Source organism: Ictalurus punctatus, chromosome 27 (assembly GCF_001660625.3).
Source record: "Ictalurus punctatus breed USDA103 chromosome 27, Coco_2.0, whole genome shotgun sequence".
Taxonomy (NCBI): domain Eukaryota; kingdom Metazoa; phylum Chordata; class Actinopteri; order Siluriformes; family Ictaluridae; genus Ictalurus; species Ictalurus punctatus.
Genome location: NC_030442.2, coordinates 968,734 through 989,960, shown reverse-complemented (window position 1 = coordinate 989,960; position 21,227 = coordinate 968,734). Strand labels below are relative to the sequence as shown.

At 40.2% G+C, this 21,227-nt stretch overlaps 2 protein-coding genes across 2 annotated transcripts; one reads left to right on the top strand and one right to left on the bottom strand.

Annotated features, from left to right (window-relative positions):
* Positions 1-600: 600 nt before the first annotated feature.
* Positions 601-12,740, top strand: ace2 (angiotensin I converting enzyme 2). Its single transcript, XM_017458347.3, has 18 exons — positions 601-828; positions 1,188-1,346; positions 1,696-1,789; positions 2,713-2,856; positions 3,106-3,218; positions 3,450-3,555; positions 5,160-5,257; positions 5,436-5,608; positions 5,761-5,987; positions 7,263-7,407; positions 8,329-8,427; positions 8,639-8,761; positions 9,451-9,629; positions 9,771-9,829; positions 9,949-10,049; positions 11,225-11,341; positions 11,776-11,970; positions 12,421-12,740. The coding sequence occupies exons 1-18, from the start codon at positions 646-648 to the stop codon at positions 12,521-12,523; spliced, it is 2,418 nt and encodes an 805-aa protein (XP_017313836.2). The 5' UTR covers positions 601-645; the 3' UTR covers positions 12,524-12,740.
* A 169-nt stretch (positions 12,741-12,909) lies between these two features.
* LOC108259566 (uncharacterized) lies at positions 12,910-19,483 on the bottom strand. The gene is made up of 5 exons (XM_017459150.3): positions 19,357-19,483; positions 16,012-16,207; positions 15,466-15,582; positions 15,108-15,247; positions 12,910-13,848 (listed from the first exon to the last, which is right to left on the bottom strand). Exons 1-5 carry the CDS (start codon positions 19,363-19,365, stop codon positions 13,603-13,605), a joined length of 708 nt encoding a protein of 235 aa, XP_017314639.1. The 5' UTR covers positions 19,366-19,483; the 3' UTR covers positions 12,910-13,602.
* Between the last annotated feature and the right edge of the window lie 1,744 nt (positions 19,484-21,227).

Sequence of the window (21,227 nt, the reverse complement as noted above, 5' to 3'; positions counted from 1 at the left end):
TTTGACTCAACCTCACACGTAATATAATAAATGCTTGTGGTTTGTGACTCAATCTGATTTATCTGCTGTAAAGAACTTCCAAAACATCCTCACACATCACTGTGTGTCTTCTGACCTTCTGAAGGCAAGAAAGGAAGCGCAAACCCATCTCTAAACCTTTTAACCAGTTGTCTTCCTCAGCCATAACGTGTACAATGCCATCTTCTGTAACGTTCCTTGTCCTTTAGGCCAAATGTCTTCTACGCAAATCCATGATATTTATCTTCATCTTCACAAACATTTAACGTGATTCACTGAGGAATATCGATAGACCGGTACGTTCAAGTCGGATTGTTCTGATGGACGTCAGGTTGATTTTGGATGTAAGTTACAGTATATAAAATCTCATCATCTTATTAAACAGTTATGAGGGAATGTAAAAAAACAAACACCTTAATACACAGTTAATAAACATAAAAAAGAAAAGAAAAGCTCCTCAGAGGGCTGTATGAGGAAGATAAAATGATATTTGAAATGCCTGTACGTTGAAATGCATAAGCAATGAATGATGTGTGCGTGTTTTGTTTTATAGCTCAGTTCAAAGGGTGTAGAGTACACTCTTGATAAGACGGTGATTTGCTGAGACGCTGTCAGTGCTCCGGGAAGATGTCTGTTCTGTGCGTCTTGGTTTTGCTTACGGCTTCTGCGGCCTGGGCTCAGACAGTCGAGGAAAGAGCCAAAGAGTTCCTGCAGAAATTCGATGAGGATGCATCTCGCCTCATGTACCAGTATAGTCTCGCATCTTGGGCCTACAACACGGACATCACAGCGGAGAACTCCGACAAACTGGTGAGCGCAGTCGGGCCTCTGTTTTCCTCCCGTTCATTTTTTGCGATCTCTGTGTGATGAACTTCCTAATCGAGATGATTTGAGTTGCAACTGCAACCAAATGGAAAAAATTTGGATGCACATCTGACTCCTTTTTAGGGTCCTTTCTAAAAAATAAAAAAAATGCAATTGAATGAGCCTAGAATGCAATAGCTAAAGTTTTCAAATGGGCAACGGATAAAGCTCAAATCTGAGGACTGACGAATATGAGCCACAGTTCAGTCCAAAGGCCTGACTTACTGTATATAAAGTAGTATAAAAAAAGATATTAGTCATTTAATTCTGAGAGTAATGACACTAAACTGGGACTCTTTCTGTAGGCAGCACAGGGAGCAATCTGGAGTGAATACTACTCTAAAGCATCCGAGCAGTCCAGTGCTTTCCCTATCGATCAGATTTCTGATCACGAGGTTAAGCTCCAGCTGCGATCACTCCAGGATAAAGGGTCCGGTGCGCTGTCACCAGATAAAGCCAGCTATGTAAGTACAGCGACGTTGTCTGGCTTAAATGCCAGTATTTTCTAGAAATGTATATCTGTGTGTATGTCTCACTTGTCGTCTTCAGCAAAACAGAAAGATGTGATGTGATGTGATGTGATGTGGTTCGGTTTTATTCAATTTCATCCAAATAATGTCTCAAGCAAACAAACAAAAACTCTAACCTTAACCTGTATCGTGTCATGTGACTTGGAAATATTTATGACTGGAATATGGTTTAATACAACACGTGTATGTTAGATAATCATTTCTCTTCGCTTCAGACACATACCTTACGCTACATGCTTATTCACTTTTTGTCTTTCTTACAAACTGTCTGTCTGTGTTGCAGCTAAATAAAGTCATGAACGAGATGAGTACTATTTATGGCACAGGAACCGTGTGTAAAATCGATGACCCCTTCGACTGTGAGAATCTGGAACCAGGTACTGCCACTAGACGGAGAACACGCTACTTAGAGTCATAAACTGGAGCTCAGTGGGGTTGATTTTTATTCATTTTTTAAAAATTATGCCACAGCGCTGTCGAATTCCCAAATCTGATTGGTCAGAAGATGTTGATTCAATTTCTCTGAAATCACAAGTCTATATCATTTCTAAGACAGTACCACACATGGACACTGACTAGTGCACATAGCCTAAGCCTAATAATTCACTTGAATATGTATAATTGTTGATATGGTGAAGTTTTTTAGGATAAAGGACATGCTGTTGCAGGACAATAATGAACTTTTATTCGGGGTAATAACAGGAACTCTGCATCATGTTAGGACGTTGTTTTCCTTAAGAGCACGTCAGGCTGTTTTATTCTTTACATATTCCAGCCTTCAAACTTGGTTTGGTTATCCATTTTTATTTAATAAAATGAAGATAAATAAATAAAATGTAGATGTGACCGGAACAGGTTGATCTGGATCACTCTAATTAGTCACTTTTAGCACACAGCATATATTTGTCTTACAGTTGATTGATCAAGAAGTACAAGTACAGCCTGTCTAAATGGTGAGAGACGTCTAGACTAGAGAAACGGCTTCACCAGACAAGTGCACTCATTTAAATCTTTTTTTTTTTTTTAAAGCCATTTGAATCTAAGAGTGGACAATGAAGAAAAGGAAGAATGTTTATTAAACTTATTTAATTGGCAAAAACAGGATCAAAATCCACGTATACAAGAAATTGTCGTTTTTAAAGTGCAGACACAATTAAAAAAAAACGTGTTTTATCCACATCGGTCACTTTGATAAGTCACCGATGAAGATAAAACACTTTTGTTTTTGTGGCTTTAAAAAGTTTAGGCGAATTTCTTTCCGCTTTATTTGACCTATATGTGGCGTCTGTTTCCTTCTCAGGCTTGGAAGCAATCATGGCTGACAGCAGGGACTACTACGAGCGGCTGCATGTGTGGGAAGGCTGGCGGGTGCAGGTGGGCAAGAAGATGAGGCGACTCTATGAAGACTATGTGGACTTGAAGAACGAAGCTGCCAGGCTGAACAGTACGGCACCTCGAGTCTGATATAAACTCGACCTTGTATACCATCCACTGTCTCATAATTAGCTAAGCGCAGAACTACTACCTGACACAGAATCTATACATTGGTCCTGTAGAAACAGCCGTTTGAGTGGAGATTGCTTTCGAATTGTAATGTGAAAGGACATGAATGTAGAATTTATTTGTTTATTTAAAAATAATAATAATAATAATTGATCTATTTTCCTGCTGTGTCTCGGCGCTTTTATTAAAGATTTTAAAGACCATGGAGACTACTGGAGATCTAATTATGAAACAATTGATGAGCCACAATACAGCTACACTCGAGATGAACTGATGACAGATGTGAGACGCATATATAATGAGGTATGTCTGATCATTTACAGCACATGTCATATAGGCTAACGAGCTAATTGCCGGTTTTGAAAACGCAGGTTAAATGATATTTTTATTGATGGCGCACAGTAGACGAGTATTTCCTTGCCACTAGATTATATGCACAGTTACTTATGCGACATTGTTAAACGTGCTACACACATGAAATTCAGTTGAATGCTAAGAGTTGTACTTATAACTGGATCTTGTACTCATATTTAGATTCTGCCTTTGTACAAAGAGCTTCATGCATATGTGAGAGCCAAATTGCAGGACGCCTATCCTGGCCACATCGTCTCTAACGGAGGTCTTCCAGCCCATTTGCTTGGTAAGGCTAACATTTAAAAACCATATGTTTGAATCTACACTATGAAATTATGGCTCAAATCGGGCCATTCTGTAGTCCAAAAATTAAGCAGAGGCTGTTAGTTACAGTTACATAGCACTTCTCTAGACAATCAAAGCACTTTACATAGTATGTAAAGGGGGAAATGTCCTCAACCACCACTGGTGTGTAGAATCCACCTGCAGCCACAGAGCACCAGAACTCCCATCACACACCAGCTATTAGTGGAGATGAGAGCGTGATGTAGTAAATTCAGAGATGGAGATTATTAGGGGGTTATAGAGAAGAACCAGTGGGGGAATTTCGCCAGGACACCACGGTTATGCCCCTACTGAGTCAGGACCTCAGTTTAACCTCTCATCCGAAAGACGGTGCTGTTTTTACGCTATAGTGTCCCCATCACTATACTGGGGAATTAGGCCCCACACAGACCACAGGGTAAGCGCCCCCTGCTGACCTCACTAATACCACTTCCAGCAGCAACCTGATTTTCCCCAGGAGGTCTCCCAATCCAGGTGCTGTCCAGGCTCAACCTTGCTTAGCTTCAGTGGGAACCCAGGCGAGAACTGCACGGAGCTCTGGCTATATAATTATATCTATGTAAATAGATATAATGTGGGCTGATCCTGATCCCGCTCATGCAATTGTTATTAGGGCCTGAGCTCGGATGGTGCGAGGACACTATCGTATCGGCTTCATTTATTATTCTTCCACATTCTCTTCCAAAAGGAATCGCATTTTTGAGGGCCTAAACATACTCACTCATGCGTCAGAAGTGGCAAAAATTCACATCTGATATAGGTTTTAGAATTAGGTGCGTCAAAATGGCTCGACGGCGCCACCTACAAAATTTCAACGATATATCTGTACACGAAAATCGGTACACATATGTAACCCATACAAAAAAGTCTCTTAGGTCTTTGTTTGGCCTGTGAGCTTCATATCTGACTCCCTGACAGGTTAAAAAAAAAAACAAACCCTGCTTGCATGACCCCAGCCTGCAGGATCCCAGTCCCGATGCACACTCGTAGTCTCCTATTTATATCTGTATTTGAATACAAAGTGCGTTTGTACATCTGATCTTTGGCTCTGTAGGTTTGACCTTCGATAAAGTTTGATAAATCAAACTGTTTTATTATATAATTAATATGGTGTCAATAAATTGTGTGGTGGCTTTTATTGCGCTTTGGCTGAACATTTGGACGGACATTATTATTATTAATGGTACTAACAGGATAAGACTTTACATACAGGTTCCCTTAACTAACATTATTTACTATATTAATTAATTTCAGCACTAGAGTAACAAGAACATGAACATATACTAATTAATGGAACAATTATCTCCTTTTTAAATCTCTGCCTGTTAGGATTTTCTTATTAGAAATTGCAATCGTGTTAACTAATGCTGTAAATCACATGCAAACGCAGTAGTAGTATTCGTAGTGTTTACTAAATATACCAAACTTAACATGTTACAAAGCAAACACATGAGTACAGAGCAGGATTGTAGATCTTCAAACTAAAAGTAGTAAAGCACAGAGTTACAGAGTCTGATGTTTCCTCTTGTGTGTGTCATTTTTCAGGTGATATGTGGGGAAGGTTTTGGACCAACCTTTACTCACTCTGTGTCCCTTATCAAGACAAGCCTGATATCGACGTGACCTCTGCGATGATAGCACAGGTCAGACTACATACGTTATCAACAATCAGCGACGGATTATTTTTTTTTATCTCAGTACAAAGGTCCATTTCAAATCATATTTCACGTGCTGTCTGATTTCTGCCACTGGTTTCCTTTATCCGTTATCCATTTTTAGCTGTAACATGATGATTAGGAAATATTTTATGGTTGGGTTCAGGGCTGGAAAGAACAGCGGCTGTTCGAGGAAGCAGAAAAGTTCTTCGTATCCGTGAACATGTCGGCCATGTTTCCTAACTTCTGGACAAACTCAATGTTCGTAAAACCCAGTGATGGCAGGAAAGTGGTGTGTCACCCCACAGCATGGGACATGGGCAACCGTGAGGACTACAGGTATGCAGGACACCTCACTCATCCATTTATTCTGGGATTTTGGTTATTGAAATAATTGTGTTTTTTTGCATTTTGGGCAAATCCTCATCATTGTTTCGTCATTTGTATAATCAATGGAAACTGATGTATCGATTTATCTTCCTCTTCTCCAGAATCAAGATGTGCACTACAGTGAGCATGGACCATTTTCTAACCGCGCATCATGAGATGGGACATAACCAATACCAGATGGCCTATCGAAACCTACCTTACCTTCTCAGAGACGGAGCCAACGAGGGCTTTCACGAAGCAGTGGGCGAGATCATGAGCCTGTCGGCCGCAACCCCATCTCACCTGCAGTCACTGGGGCTCCTGTCGCCCGACTTCATAGAAGACACAGGTTTGGAGACATTAGCTACATACCAGACACATTCACCAATGAAGGGTACATTTTGATTTTGTTAATCAATACAGTTTTCAAAATGTATTATAAAACACACAAGTAATTTAGCCTTGTACCAAATATTAGCAATATAATCACATTCAGACTCACAGAGTAGATTCCTAATCTTGGGGAGATCCAAGTGGGAGTGCACATACGATGGAGGTCATGTGATATGGACAAAATGTTTTATACAAAGAATAGGAATATCTATTTTTCTTTGACCTTTCCACTATTTCACAATGCCGATTAGGCCGTACACCGCTTGAACACATTCCCTGTAGTAGAAATAACATTTTAAGCCCTCCCTTTTGTTATTTCAGTTAATAATCTTACAGCATACTATTCAGCAACTACAATGAATTATAGAGTAATTACAGCGGAACTAATAGGAAAGGTAAGTAGTCCCATTTTTGGTGCATTCCTGCCTCATGTCCAGTGTTCATGGGATCCACTGCGGCCCTGACCGGAAACCAGATACTGAAGATGAATGAATAGACAAATTAATAAACAGACAGACAAACATACAGCGGGTTAAAATAAGTACTGGACGCGTCAACAGTTTTTACAGTAAATATATTTCCAGTGAGGTTATTCACATGAAATTTTCACCAGACATCAGCATTCACTCAAGAAATCTGGAAATATAAAGAATTCACAACATTAAAGTCCATAAATAAAGTTATGTGTAATAAAGTGGAATGACACGGGGAAAAAAGTATTGAACACGTTGAGAAAGGTACATCAAGAGATAAAAGTATCAAATTGAACACGTGCCAAATCATTTACTGATTTCATGATAATTAGAAAGTAATTAAAAGCACTGCTTGGTGTCATGCTCTTCACCGTTGTGTTCAATCAGCAGATTCAAACTTGTTGACTTAGAAAAACTGGAGTATAAATATATTCAGCATTTACAGGAATGACCAGGACGCAATAGTTCTCCTTCCTCCCAAACGATGCGGCTGTGGTTACTGTAAAACCCTGCATATACAGTATTTACACAAACTTTTGTGCTTTATGTGGAAAATGTATTGAGTTTTTAACCCAAATCACCGCTTGTCCAGGACTATGCCTTGGGTTGGCAGGTCTGTAACATTATATGATACGAACAAAACAAAATCACATCATGTCCCTTAAAATGAAACATTTTGAGTTTCATTTTAAGTTGAAATGCAATTCAGATTTGTCTAACCTGAAATTATTTACAGTATATCCGCTCTGCTTTTTCAGAGACTGAAATTAACTTCCTGATGAAGCAGGCCCTTACCATTGTGGCGACTTTGCCATTCACCTACATGCTGGAGGAATGGCGTTGGCAGGTGTTTCAGGGGACTATCCCCAAAGAGCAGTGGATGCTCCGCTGGTGGGAGATGAAGTGAGTCTAAGACCTTTTAAAAATAGTTTCACCCTTATGATGTGATTGGAAAGATTCCTTTATGATGCAGCTCTCTCAGTTAGTCACACACAGTCCCCTCCAAAACTACTGGAGCGGCAAGGCCAATTTACTTCTTGTGCTAAACACCAAAGACATTTGGGTTTGAGATCGAAAAGATGGATATGAGATGAGGCTTCAGGATTTCAGCTTTTATTTCCTGGTATTTACATCTAGATGTGTTAAACAACATACACCATTAAACCTTCTGTATCAGACCACCTCATTTTACAGACACCCTGTACAAAATAAAAGTCTCTTTAAGTAAATTAAAGTAAATAACACTTCATATTTAGTTGCATATCCCGTGCTTGCAATAAGTACATCAAGCCTGTGACTCACTGACATCACCAAATTGTTGGTGTCTCCTTTTGTGAAGCTTTTCCAGGGTTTTTCAGCAGCTTCTTTCTCTCTTCAGTCTCCTCTTCGAGAGGTGAAATGCTGCTCAATTGGGTTAAGGTCTGGCGATTGACTTGGCCAGTCTAAACACTTTTTCCCCCTTGACGAAGTCCTGTGTTGAGGTGGCAGTGTGTTTTGGATCATTGTCTTGCTGCATGATGAAGTTCCTCCTGATTGATTTGGATGCATTTTCTCCCATGATTGATCCTTTTTAACAACAAACACAGTGTTCACAGGTGAAACCTAGGGATCAAACTAAGTGCACACATTAAGAGCTATTTATTGTTTAAACAATCAATCTAACAGGTGGTCTGATACAAAATGTACTATGTTGTATGGTGTCTTCCTTATTTCATTACCAATAGCGCGTTAAGTGGAATTGAATATGTGGCACATAAACAGTTTTCTAGTCATAACACTAGTGCACTAGGCTAATAATTCTTCTTATTGGTTTGTCTATTACAGACGAGAGCTGGTTGGTGTGGTGGAGCCTTTACCTAGAGATGAGACATATTGTGACCCACCTGCTCTTTTCCATGTGTCTGGGGATTACTCATTTATCCGGTATTCACTCGTAACATATAAGCATTATTTGATAAATGTATACACGAAACACATTTGTGATTTAGGTTCGGACGAGATCGTAAAATACAGTGTAATATCAAAAGCAAATATTCTTTGATGCTTGAAAAATATTGTATGAGAACCCTTTCCTTTCATAGTGGTAGCCCTTCTGAAAAAGCTGACAACCGTTTCCTGTTTGTCTGTTACACAGATACTTTACGAGAACGATATACCAGTTCCAGTTTCAGGCTGCGCTTTGCCAGGAAGCTGGCCACAGTGGTCCTCTTTACAAATGTGACATCACAAACTCCACTAATGCTGGCAACAAACTTAGGTATACAAAATGTTTTGCTTTCACAGCTTCAAATCTGATTGGTCAGAAGATGTTTATTCATTTCCTATAACCTTAGGTCTGATGGCTGCAAAGCCATCTGATATTGCATTATATTATTATTACATTACATTATTATTACATTGCAGTTTCCCATTGAAGCTAAGCAGGGTTGAGCCTGGGCACTACCTGGATGGGAGACCTCATGGGGAAAATTAAGGTTGCTGCTGGAAGTTGTATCAGTGGCAGGGACACTATACTGTAAAAACAGCACCGTATTTCGGTTGAGACGTTAAAAGGAGGTCCTGACTCTCTCTGTAGTCATTAAAAACCCCTGGACACTTCTCGTAAAAGAGTAGGGGTATAACTCCGGTGTCCTGCCCAAATTCCCCCATTGGCCTGTCCAGACTTGCAAGCATATGTCATTGCTGTGGGGGAGTAAAACACTTCCGAATGTGCTTTTGTTGGAAAAGAATCAAGTTTGTGGTTGATTATAACAGCATGCTCTCTCATGGTTTATTCCTCACTAGTTGAAACTCTTACGAGAAACATGTGTTCAAGTTAAACAGACTGGACACCTGTCTGATTTTTCCCTTATTCCCGATAAAGATTCCACATTTCACTGATTTGTTTAAAAACAAAATTGTAAATGCGAGGAATGACACCAACTTGTATCATGTGTCTACCGACAGGCATATGCTCGAGTTGGGCCGATCAAAATCCTGGACACGGGCTTTGGAGGACATCTCGGGTGACACCAGGATGGACTCCCAACCTCTGATGAACTACTTCAGTACACTGTATGACTGGCTTAAGGCTGAAAACCAGAAAAACAACAGACAACCAGGGTGGGATGCTGCTATCGATCCATGTAAGCGCTCAGTGCCAGAAAATTCTACTGCTCCTCACTGTTAATGTGCTAAAATACTCTTTCAAAAATAACTGACACAGCGAGGTTTCAAATCCAGTAAATGTGATTTTATTGCTATTAATACACTTTGCTTGTACACAGACTCTGAAAATGCTATTAAAGTGAGAGTGAGTCTAAAAGCTGCCCTGGGAGATAATGCAGTATGTTTTTTCCTTATATACATATTTATTTCTATATTCTTTATAATTTAGTATATTTTTTAGTAGTAAATATTCACCACACATGCTGATGAAGACGTTCATTTGTTTTTTATTTTCAGTACCAGTGGAATGGCAATGAGATGTACCTCTTCAAGGCCTCCATGGCCTTTGCCATGCGACAATACTATTTAGAGACCAAGAGTGAAGTTGTTGATTTCATGTCAGTATCAAACAATATGTATATGTGCATATATATATATATATATATATACACACTGATCAGCCATAACTTTAAAACCACTGACAGGTGAAGGGAATAGCACTGATTATCTCATTACAATGGCACGTGTCAAGAGGTGGGATACATTAGGGACTTTGCAACATTGACATGGGCCAAATTGTGATGGCTAGACAGCTGGGTCGGAGCATCTCCAAAACGTCAGGTCTTGTGTTCTGTTCCCAGTATTCAGTGGTTAGTATCTACCAAAAGTGGTCCAAGGAAGGACAACCTGTGACCCAGAGACAGGGTCATGGGCGCCCAAGGCTCACTGATGCATGTGGAGAGTGAAGGCTTTCCCGTCTGGTCCGATCCCAGAGAAGAGCTACAGTAACATAAATTGCTGAAAAAGTTCATGCTGGCTCTGATAGAAACGTGTCAGAACACACAGCGCATCACAGCTTGCTATTTATGGAGCTGCGTAGCTGCAGACCGGTCAGGGTGCCCATGCTGACCCCTTGTCCACTGCTGAAAGGACTTGGGCATGTAAGCATCAGAACTGGAACAATGGAGCAATGGAAGAAGGTGACCTGGTCTGATGAATCACATTTTCTTTTACATCATGAGGATGGCCGTGTCCGTGTGTGTGCGTCGCTTACCAGGAGAAGAGCTGGCACCAGGATGCACTATGCGAAGAAGGCAAGCTGGTGCTGCTTTGAAACCTTGGGTCCTGGCATTCAGGTGGAGGTTACTGTACTTTGACATCTACCACCTAGCTACACATTGTTGCAGACCAAGTACACATCTTCATGGCAACGGTATTCCATTCAGTTCAGGAATGGATTGAGGAACATGACAAAGAGTTCAAGGTGTTGACCTGGCCTCAAGATCAGGAATCTGTGGGGTGTGCTGGACAAACAAGTTCAATCCATAGAGGACCCACCTCACAACTTACAGGACTTACAGGATCTGCTGGTAAAGTCTTGGTGCCAGATCCCACAGCACACCTTCAGAGGTGGAGTCCATGCCTCGAGAGCTGTTTCACAGCACAAAGGGGGCCTAAACAATATTAGTCAGGTGTTTTAATGTTATGGCTGATTGGTGTGTATGTGTGTGTGCATTTATAACAACATATTCAGGTTGAATCAATTTCATTTCGTTTAAATCACTGTCTCCAGGGCAGAGAATATCTACACATACAAAGAAACTCCAAGGATCTCTTTTTACCTGGTGGTGACTGATCCTACTAACGCAACTAGGGTTATTCCCAAAGCAGACGTGGAGGCCGCTATCTGGTGAGAGCACTGCTACTCTGTTATAGGAAAAAGAGAGGGGGTTGTGATACACAAGGCCGATGTGATTATTTAAATAAACAACAGCATGTCAGAAAGTGTTTTAATCCTCCTACACCACAGCGGTTTATCAAACGCATAATTAAAAAAAAATACAAATGAAATAAAGAATGACACATCGTGCTAGTGTGGTTTATAGAAGACACTACAGTCAGATCTGCTGTCATCGAAACGTTCTGACTGATCAGACTTATGCATTCAACCGCATGATGTAATTACTCTCGAAATGTATATTATGTGTATTGAGAAATATAGGTACTCCCCAGATGTGAAGGTGGCTTGGTACTGCAATTGCATCACTTTCTACAAGAAGTTATTGGTAGTGGTTGTAGTTATTGAGCGTGAAATCCCCCTCCCACCTGTTCTCCCCTGCACAGGCTCTCCAGAGGTCGCATCAATGGGGTTTTTCAGCTGACAGACGACACACTGGAGTTTGAAGGCCTGCGTGCCACATTGGCTCCTCCCACAGAGCCAAAGTTTGAAGTGTGGCTGGTTGTTTTTGGCGTGGTGATGGCCTTGGTGGTTTGTATTGGCGTTTACCTCGTTGTCATGGGCACCGTGAACAGGAAGAGGTAAGCTCATCAGGAAAAACACATACAGTGTAAACATGACACAACTCTCAAAGCATGGATGTGAAAAAGAGTGGTTTGCCAAATTGGTGTGTTGCATAATTCTGCTGGTTGAATTGAGAACAATGGCTTACGCTGTAAATCTTTGATATGAAAGTAGTAGTGTACACAAACTTATAATCGGCTGACGATGAATTTGCCGCAGTTTGCGAGCCGACTTTCAGGAAAAGTGTTTGCTTTCTCTTTTCGGATGGCATTCGCATGAAATTCGTTTTTTTTAGATTTAAACGGATTTTTCAAGTATATTACAAAACAGCTGCTTATTTTTCCATTTCATGACAACATCTTGGGAGCGAATATCGACCGTTCTTCCGTCATTATTGCTTAAATGTTCGATTCACATGGGATGTTTAATCAAAGCCGGTATGTTCAATCGACTGTTTTGATTTATAGGAAAGCCAAGAAAGCGGACAAGCCTGAGAACCCGTACGAGGAACATACTAATGGGACGGTGAACAAGGCTTATGAGAGCGACAGTGAGCAAACGGGGTTTTAACCAACTGATCAGCACTGATCAGGAAATGATCATAAGCAGTGATTAAAAGACACAATTAAAAGACTTAAAATCAACTTCAAGAGATATATTTGACTGTACAAATGAAGAGATGGACCAATGAATTTTGCGAACATGCTCAAACAAAATGTTATTCATGTGTGAGAATGTTGCAGTGAATCGCTGTACATTGTAATATTATAAATTTGTGTATTATAAATTCTCTCTCTCTCTCTCTCTCTCTCTCTCTCTCTATATATATATATATATATATATATATATATATATATATATATATATATATAACTTGCTTACATATTATACTGATATGTAATATTAAAAGTAGTACAGATATTATATATATATATATATATAAAGCACAAAACAAATGTTTTTTAAAATATATTTTAATACATTATATTGATATTACATATTGAAATGTAACAAAACAACATGCAGCACACCAGAAAACGAAAACACATCACAATAAAAATAGTTTCTCTGTTAATGAATTCGTGTGAGACACTAAGGGAAAAACCAACATAAAGCGTTTCAGTAAGTTGTCCAGCCATCATGAGTCACTGGAATCAGCTTCTACAAGTCTAATTTAGGCGAAGTTCAGATCGGACGACTGAAGGCCATAACGTTAAACCATTCCGTTAACCCCTAGTGCCTAGTGCTGAAGGGGCGTGGTCATCCTGGAATAGACCACTCCGATCGAAATAGAAATGTTGTTGATTTGCATTGGACCAAAACCATGTCAGCAAATTACTGTACCTCCGCAAGATGAACAGAGCTCTTTATAAATTACATGGAATATATACAAATATAAATTAAAATAAAATATTGTACAGTCTACGGCAAAGGCATGCACACGCCCGTGAAAAAACACTGATAATGTAAAATTAATACACTGTGATATGATACATATTACATAATACTGCAATGGCAGTTAAAGGTTACATAATAGCTCCGGTACACCTCTAAAGAGAACGTGAATAAAATAATAGTATTTAGTATTCGTACATTAGACTCCATATTTCTGGAATAAACTCAGTTATGTAGAGTAGAGCCTGTTTTCATTAGGATTTTGACTTTGCTGTATTTTGTGTACACACTATGAGGAAGGAATATTTTTCTGAATCTCGATCTTTGTCTTTTTGTTCAGCCATGCACACAAGGTCAGATTCTGTGCGGATGAACCAACCACTGCACTGGGCTGATTCGAAGTGACGGCAGTTGTCCTTCGTACATGAGAGGTAGAAGACAAAAGGCCAAGTGTTGGGGTCATTCTTATAGATAGAGTCCAGTTTGTCCTTTTCCCAGCACTGAAAAACAGAATATTCATCAGGAACAGATGAGTTTGGTTGGTCTGCAGGCAACATATTGATAAATGTATTAACTCTTAACCTACTGAACTGCACGATAATTGATGTTTATCACTGTGTTTTGATAGTACGCCATGTTGACTCGATGTGCGGTGTAATCTTTACGGTTATTTACACTCACTGAGCACTTTATTATGAACACCTTCGTATTTATGCAGTTATCTAATCAGCCAATCATGCCTTGCTGATGAGAGAGGTCAACGGAGAATGGCCAGACTGGTTCAAGCTGACAGAAAGCCTACAGTAACTCAAATAAGCAGAAACGCATCTCAGAATGTGCTACAACAGTAGTACGACATGTCAGGTTCCAGTCCTGTCAGTCAAGAGGAGAAATCCGAGGCTGCAGCGGGTACAGGCTCATCAAAACAAGACAGTTGAAGCCTGGAAAACGTAGCCTGGTCTGATGAATCTCAATTTCTCTTGAGGCACATGGACAGTAGGGCCAGAATTTGGCACCAATGGCATGAATCCATGGACCCAACCTGTCTTGTGTCAATAGTCCAGGCTGGTGGAGGTGGCGTAATGGTGTGGGGAATGTTTTCTTGGCCCGTTAACACCAATCAGTCATTGCTTGAGTGTCACAGCCTATTTGAGTATTGTTTCTGACCGTGTGCATTCCTTCATGGCCACAATTTACCATCTTCTAATGGCTAATTCCAGCACGATAATGCACCATGTCACAAGTTCAGTGTTCTTCAGTGGCGTTCCCAGCCACCAGTCACTGTACCCGAATCTAATAGAACACCTCCGGTGTTAGATGTGGTAGAACGGGAGATTCGAGGCATGAAAGTGCTCCTGAAACATCTGCAGGAACTGCATGGACCAGAATCTCAAAGGAATGTTTCCAACATCCTGAGGAATCCATGCCATGAAGAATCGAGGCTGTTTTGAGAGCAAAGGGAGGCTCTACCCTCGTATAAGTTTTCCACTTATCCAAGTCATTATTTAGAACTAACTAAGCCCGTCAAATGCGTTAAAAAGAATTATAGATCCAATCACCAAAAAGTCCAGGCACCTATACATTTAATGAATGATATATTGTTGACCCATCATACTGTACAGTTCAGCTGTATCACATGAAGTGGAATTACCACACTAAACACAAACCCATATACACTCACGTTTGATTATTTATCTCCAGCTAGCATTTAAAAAAAGCGAGGATTGGTCAGGGGCTTAAAGTGTGTTTGCGGTCTTACCTCGACAGTCAGGACGGCTTTGTCCTCTATGAATGTACATTTCAGAAATTGATTTGAGTTGCTGATGTTCAATACAACAGGAACACCCTTTCCCAGATCCTCTAGCATATTTGGCTTGTAGTAGTAAATGGTGATGTTGTCTGAAAGACAGGAAATATGAAAATAAAGATGTCAAAAGAGAGAATTCCCATCAGCATTTTATCACTTGTGGGAAAACGTTTTGAACATTACTTCATGTCGAGTCCTACAGAGAAACTTGGATTTGGTGCAGTTTTACCGACTTGATGGAAGATATATCAGGAATCATTAATTACTATTTTTACACAGTGGTTTAGAAAAATGCAGATCCCATACTCACTTGAGGAATAACTCATGCAGGCCCCTCTTCTTTTTTGTTTGATGTTTTTGGCGCAGATGGTTGTACGGCGTATACCCTGGATCAGCACTTGACTTTCTTTATCTTTTTTAAAACACCCTGTGCCAAGGGAAAAACAATGGGACAGTCACTTCACAAATATTTACTTGCATCGAACTAGTGCATTAGCTGCGTAATGGCATTCCCATACATCATTTGGCCTCCCACCCATTTTCGCTCTCTTGGGATCCCAGCCACAGATGGCTGTGATATCTTCAGGATTCAAACTAGCAGTCCTCTAAATGCTTTTCTGTTGCACCACTTGGGGGGGGGGGGTTTAATATAGTATGTGATTAGACCTACAGCAGTTCATATTTTTCCAAAAAGGCCGGATGAAGACATGATTTAAACATGTCTGTAACTGTTATTAAGTATAAATGCAACATCAGCATCACGGTATGTTTATTCGGTAACGAGGAAGATCTAAAAGCCTCACTAACATCATCATCATCATCATCATCATCATCACAGCGGATTTATCGAACTCACCATTCATCTCTTGAGTAAGTTTTCCATCGACGACACATTCACCTTTTACACTGATGCCCTCGCCATCTGACTCTTCAGACTCACTCAGATTCTCTTCTATGTCATGATGTGTGTTCCTAACCATCTCCAGATGAAAGTACAGGGTGATGTTCTCCATCTTGCTGTCAGCCTTCAGGCACGCTTCGGGGATTTTGCTCTGGTGTACAAAATTGATCAAAAAATTGATTTAGGCTGATATACAGTAAAACCAATCTGCAGTAAGTGTGCAATGTAATGGTATGTCGGTATGTTCAGAATACACCCCCAACTATTTTTAAAAGTGTTTTATCGGTCTGAATGTGTTCGTGTTCCAGTTCTTTCAAATGAACCGTGAATATTCAGACAGTGATTAGTTTTGTAGTTCTCCGATTTTCCCTCCGTCCCTTTGTAATACCATTTAAAAAAAATAATTTTTTTTTTTTTTTGCATGACACTGCTCAGGCATTGATATTGCACACTGACACATATTTTTGAGGAACTCAGTTTTGTTTGCTCAGCTCTGAGCACAAATTTCACAGTACACTCTCATGCCATGTTGTGGAGAGATTAAAACCTCCTATTCTATTTGCAACAAAAGCAGGGATTAAAGCCAGCATCTACAAGAATATAAGCAATGATATAATTTATTGTTTGAAATAATTAGAAAAAAGTGTTTGTTTTAGAAAAGAGTCCAGGAAGGACTATTGTATACACACACACATAAATAAAAACAGTAACGAAAGATGTTAGAAATGACGCAAAATATTTCATATTTACTATTCTTAGCGAATTCTGCTGTCATCTGCTACACGGTTGTCATCTTGAAAGAATGACTGAGACATTGCTGTAGTTGTCACTATTTCCTCTCGCGTAAAGCGAAGTATGTTTCCGTGCAGCCCGGAGACCTCCAAGTGAGAGGTACTTACTTCCAAGTGGGAGGTATTTACCTCCAAGTGGGAGGTACTTTACTGCAAGTAGGCAAGATTTCAGAAATGGGTGGAATTTTGGGGAAAATATAGAAGTGATGGTGAGTATGTGGAAGTCAACCAATCACGCCGAGGTGCCCGGTGATAAACGAGGACAGGAAGTAGAGACACTAGTGAAAAACACCGATTTAAAACTTAATATCAACAGTTTTTTCTTGTGGTTGTAATTTCTTACAGCTTTGTCGTTATTGTATGCATGTCCAATGCCATTCTATTTGACGACTGAAGTTGTCTAATGTATAATAATTGTCGAATATTAAATATTCATCTGAAATTCAACAGTATCTAATGGAAACAAACTTAATAAAGATGCCTCCCTCTCCTCTTTTCCTCTTTTTCGTTTGCGTTTTGAACTACGACGACTACTCCCACAGTCTGCTCAGTTCGGCACTGGCTCATCTGAAGGCAGCGTGGGCTTTCCACACTCGTGCTCGATGAATTATATCATTATGTTTAGATTTTTAAAAAATATCAGCTTGCTTTTTAACGAGGTTAACGAGGCGACCTCCCACGTCACGTCCCAGTCGAAAGCTGAAGAAGCCGCCTCCCAAGCCGTGTTCCTGTCCGAGGTCGACGAGACGGCCTCTCAAGCCCTTATGTGTCACCATTGTGCTCGGCTGTTTAGTGTTTCACCCTTGATTCCATTTAGTATTTAAACCCCCCGTGTCTCTTTATTCGGCGCGGAGTATCGCGTGAGTTTTCTGAATACCAAGCCGTTGTTCTTTGTTTCTGCGCCATAGTTTTGATCTCGTTCTCGCCCTCGTTGTCCGATTCTAGTTTAGCCACGTTTATGCCTGTTTGCAGGTCGCCTGACCCATTGCCTGTTTTGGACCTAACCTTTTGATTCACGTTTTGGATATGTCTGCCTGCCTCTCTTCAATAAAGCTCTTATTTGCACTCACATCCATCTCAACCTCCGTTACGTGACAATAGTTGAGTAGATGGTGAGAGATGTGGAATTTTCAGAGAGATAACGCCGAGGGAGAAACCGACTGGCAGGTTGAGTGTAAGTTAAGTTTAGTTAGAGAACATGTGGTACGTGTATGATTAAGTGAAAAGCTTAAAGTTGTGACATAAATGAGAGAAACAGATGCTATGTAGTAATTTGTGAGCGTCATCGGTTATTACTCACACAACATCCTGCAGAGATATTTTTGGACGACTAAAGGACCAGTTAAGGTGGAAAAACCTTCTGGTCAGAGGAACAATGGCAAACAGATGTTTATAATTGTCCTGGAGGAAGAACGGATCTTTTCAGAGGGATCTAGACACTGAAAATGCTGGAACATTTTCACCGAACAAAATAGTGGTTGTGTAGAAAAACGACACAATTTTGTGACACGTATTTGTATATTTATACAGTAGGGTGAGTCAGTGAATGAAGACAGAGCTAATGTGTGAAGAAGAGACAAACAATCAGTAATGAAATTCAGGATGAACTAGTTAACCATGTCATCAGTCATGATTACTGTGTTTCATTCATTCATTCGTTCATTCTGTAGGACCTCTATTTAAATAAGCACATCAATAAATAACTTATCAGTGCTTTATATTGCAGTACGGTACATAGCTAATATTTGCTAAGTACTGTAAATTTAAATGTTAACTACAGAAAGTTTCTGGTATATAGGTGATTGTACTGTACATAGTGTCCTGTATGAGGGTTGTACAGTGGTACTTGCAATGATACGATAATTACTCAGATTACTCGGGTCATTTTTTGCGTCCGTTGTGAACATGCAAGTACATAAGAGGTAAGCAGAACATATTAAATGGAACAGAACTAAAACGTTAAGTGGAGTTTAAAAAGAAGTTGATTCAGCTAGAGTCTGCTTCACTGTACACTCAATAGACCACAAAAGAACGAGTCCGTGTGAGAGGGTGTGTGCGGGTGTGTGCGTGCGTACGCACATGTTTTTGTATGTCTACAGTAAGAAAACGTGGATGAGAAGCAAAGCCCACTGCTAATGCCGAACTCTTATAACGGGAACCAGGGACGTCACAATACTGAGCAGGAGTGCAGTCCCTACGCTTAACACAAACGTCTCGCACGAACTGCACGGTCAAGCCCTGAGTTTCTACACGATTTAACATCGAGTGAGTTTCTTTGCATCCTACAGCGCTACAGAACTATCCTGAAATCCATCACTATATAAAAGACATCTCAAGGACATCATATTAAAGACATCTGAAGGCAATTCAGACAAGTGCTATGTCGAATCCGGCAATGCTTTCTCTAAACTATCTGAGCACTTTCGAATAGCACATATTACACATTCATGCATAGAGCCTGATATCTTACAACGCTAACATCTCAGTAGAATGCAGGACTGTACTGTACCTGTGCCATGCTGCTGCCGTGGAAGAGAGAGAAGAGTGAGACGTAACACAGGATCTGGGGATATTTGAAGCACAAAGTGGGCTGGACTAGTCATACATTCTCAGTCTCTATGATGTCATGACCACATTAAAAAAAAGAAAAAAGCAAAGTGACAGAAATGAGGAAACAGCAGCCACGGAAACAACGTGCAGAGTGAAGCTAATCATTTCAGATTTTTATGGGAAATCCCCGCAAGGGTTCCTGAAAAAACCCTCAGCCTTTACTCTACCATTCTATACTGCACTCTCTCTTTCTCTCACTCTCTCTCTCACTCTCTCTTTCTCTCACTCTCTTTTAAACATGAAATATTTTATTTAATATGGATAGTAATCCATCATTAACTTGAGAGCCTCTTACCTTGCATGATTGATTCTCAAATCATTTTCTATGCGATATTAGGAAGTAGTCATCAAGTTTCTTCACTTTCATGATCTATGATCTGAACATATGATGCTCAAGCAGGTCTGGTGTTGGAGAACGAGCATTCCTCAACATCACGCCCAGCTAATCTATTTATTAGCTGCTAAACTGCTAATAAATAAACAAATAAATAAATAAAAAAGCGAACAAACAACAATAATAATGAATGAATGAGTAGATAAATAAATGAAATAGTGCATATCTATTTATAGTGCATTCATATCTTGTCACTGCATACGGTTTTTGTTTTACAGAGTTGTGAGGGTCACAGTTTTTTACACCACATTGGTCTTGTTTTTGAACAAAGTTGCTGATGGAAAAAAAAAAAGTCCAGTTTCTGTAAGCGTAGGCTTCGGGAAGTGGAACGTGGAAGTGCAAGCAGTATATCGAAAACACAGCTCCTAAAACCACAACGTTCTGAGGTAGATTCTTTTTCTGCACAGAATTTTATTTGTGGGTGGTGATTATAGAGTGACCTTTCAACCCTCACCCTTTAGCTTTATAGTGATTTTAAGTTCTCATTCATGTAAATACTTTTACATAAAGACATCGTGTTTCCATAGATACTGTTTTGTGTTTTGTTTTGATTTGCATTACACCTTATCTGCACTTGCATCCACCTTCGCCTCCTGAAGCGACTGAAAAGTCATGACATTCTCCATGAAAATAACTTTTACCTGGAACAACAGACTAGCTATACCAAAGATCACCAGTGTTCAAGGTCATTTGAGTCTGCCCTAAAGGCTGCATCTGGCATGGATAAAGCAGTTGAGCTCAGGTCAGGTCTAGCACACAAATTCAGCATTAATTGAACATTAAAAATGCACAGAAAACCACTACAGTGGATGACAGTAGCATTCTTACCCTGGTGAAGAAAAAGCCCAACAGTTGAACATCCATCCATCCATTTTCTGTACCGCTTATCCTACACAGTGCCAATCCATCGCAGAGCACAATCACACACACTCTTGCAACCATTCACACACTACGTACAATTTGGTAATGCAAATCAGTCTACACGGCATGTCTTTGGACTGGGGGAGGTAACTCCACGCACAAAAGGTGGAGGCGGGAATCCCCAACAATAGGGGTGTGAGGCAAGTGTGCTAACCGCTAAGCCACTGGGCCCCCCTAGATCAAGAACAATATATGTATATCCATGTCAAAGTCAACAATCAAGAGAAGACAATAACTGTGTCGATCCCCAAATATGTATGTCCCTGACACTACGCATGTGCCCGCTTGTAATCCAGGCAGGATGTGGTTTGGCGTTGTCCTGCTCTGGGTGGCAGCGTATGTTACTCCAAAATGTGTACATATCTTTCTGCATTAATGCTGCCCTCACAGATGTGCAAGTTACCCATGCCATGGACACTGACACGCCCACATACCATGTGCACTGACACTCCCCC

Excerpts from the sequence above, each read along its gene's own strand:
- ace2 (XM_017458347.3), top strand. The coding sequence starts at position 646 with ATGTCTGTTCTGTGCGTCTTGGTTTTGCTTACGGCTTCTGCGGCCTGG. Across the intron at positions 5,609-5,760 it reads GGCAACCGTGAGGACTACAG|AATCAAGATGTGCACTACAG; the intron begins GTATGCAGGACA and ends CCTCTTCTCCAG. Across the intron at positions 7,408-8,328 it reads CTCCGCTGGTGGGAGATGAA|ACGAGAGCTGGTTGGTGTGG; the intron begins GTGAGTCTAAGA and ends TGTCTATTACAG.
- LOC108259566 (XM_017459150.3), bottom strand. Across the intron at positions 15,248-15,465 it reads CTGCATGAGTTATTCCTCAA|ACAACATCACCATTTACTAC; the intron begins GTGAGTATGGGA and ends CCTGTCTTTCAG. Across the intron at positions 13,849-15,107 it reads AAGCCGTCCTGACTGTCGAG|TGCTGGGAAAAGGACAAACT; the intron begins GTAAGACCGCAA and ends TCTGTTTTTCAG.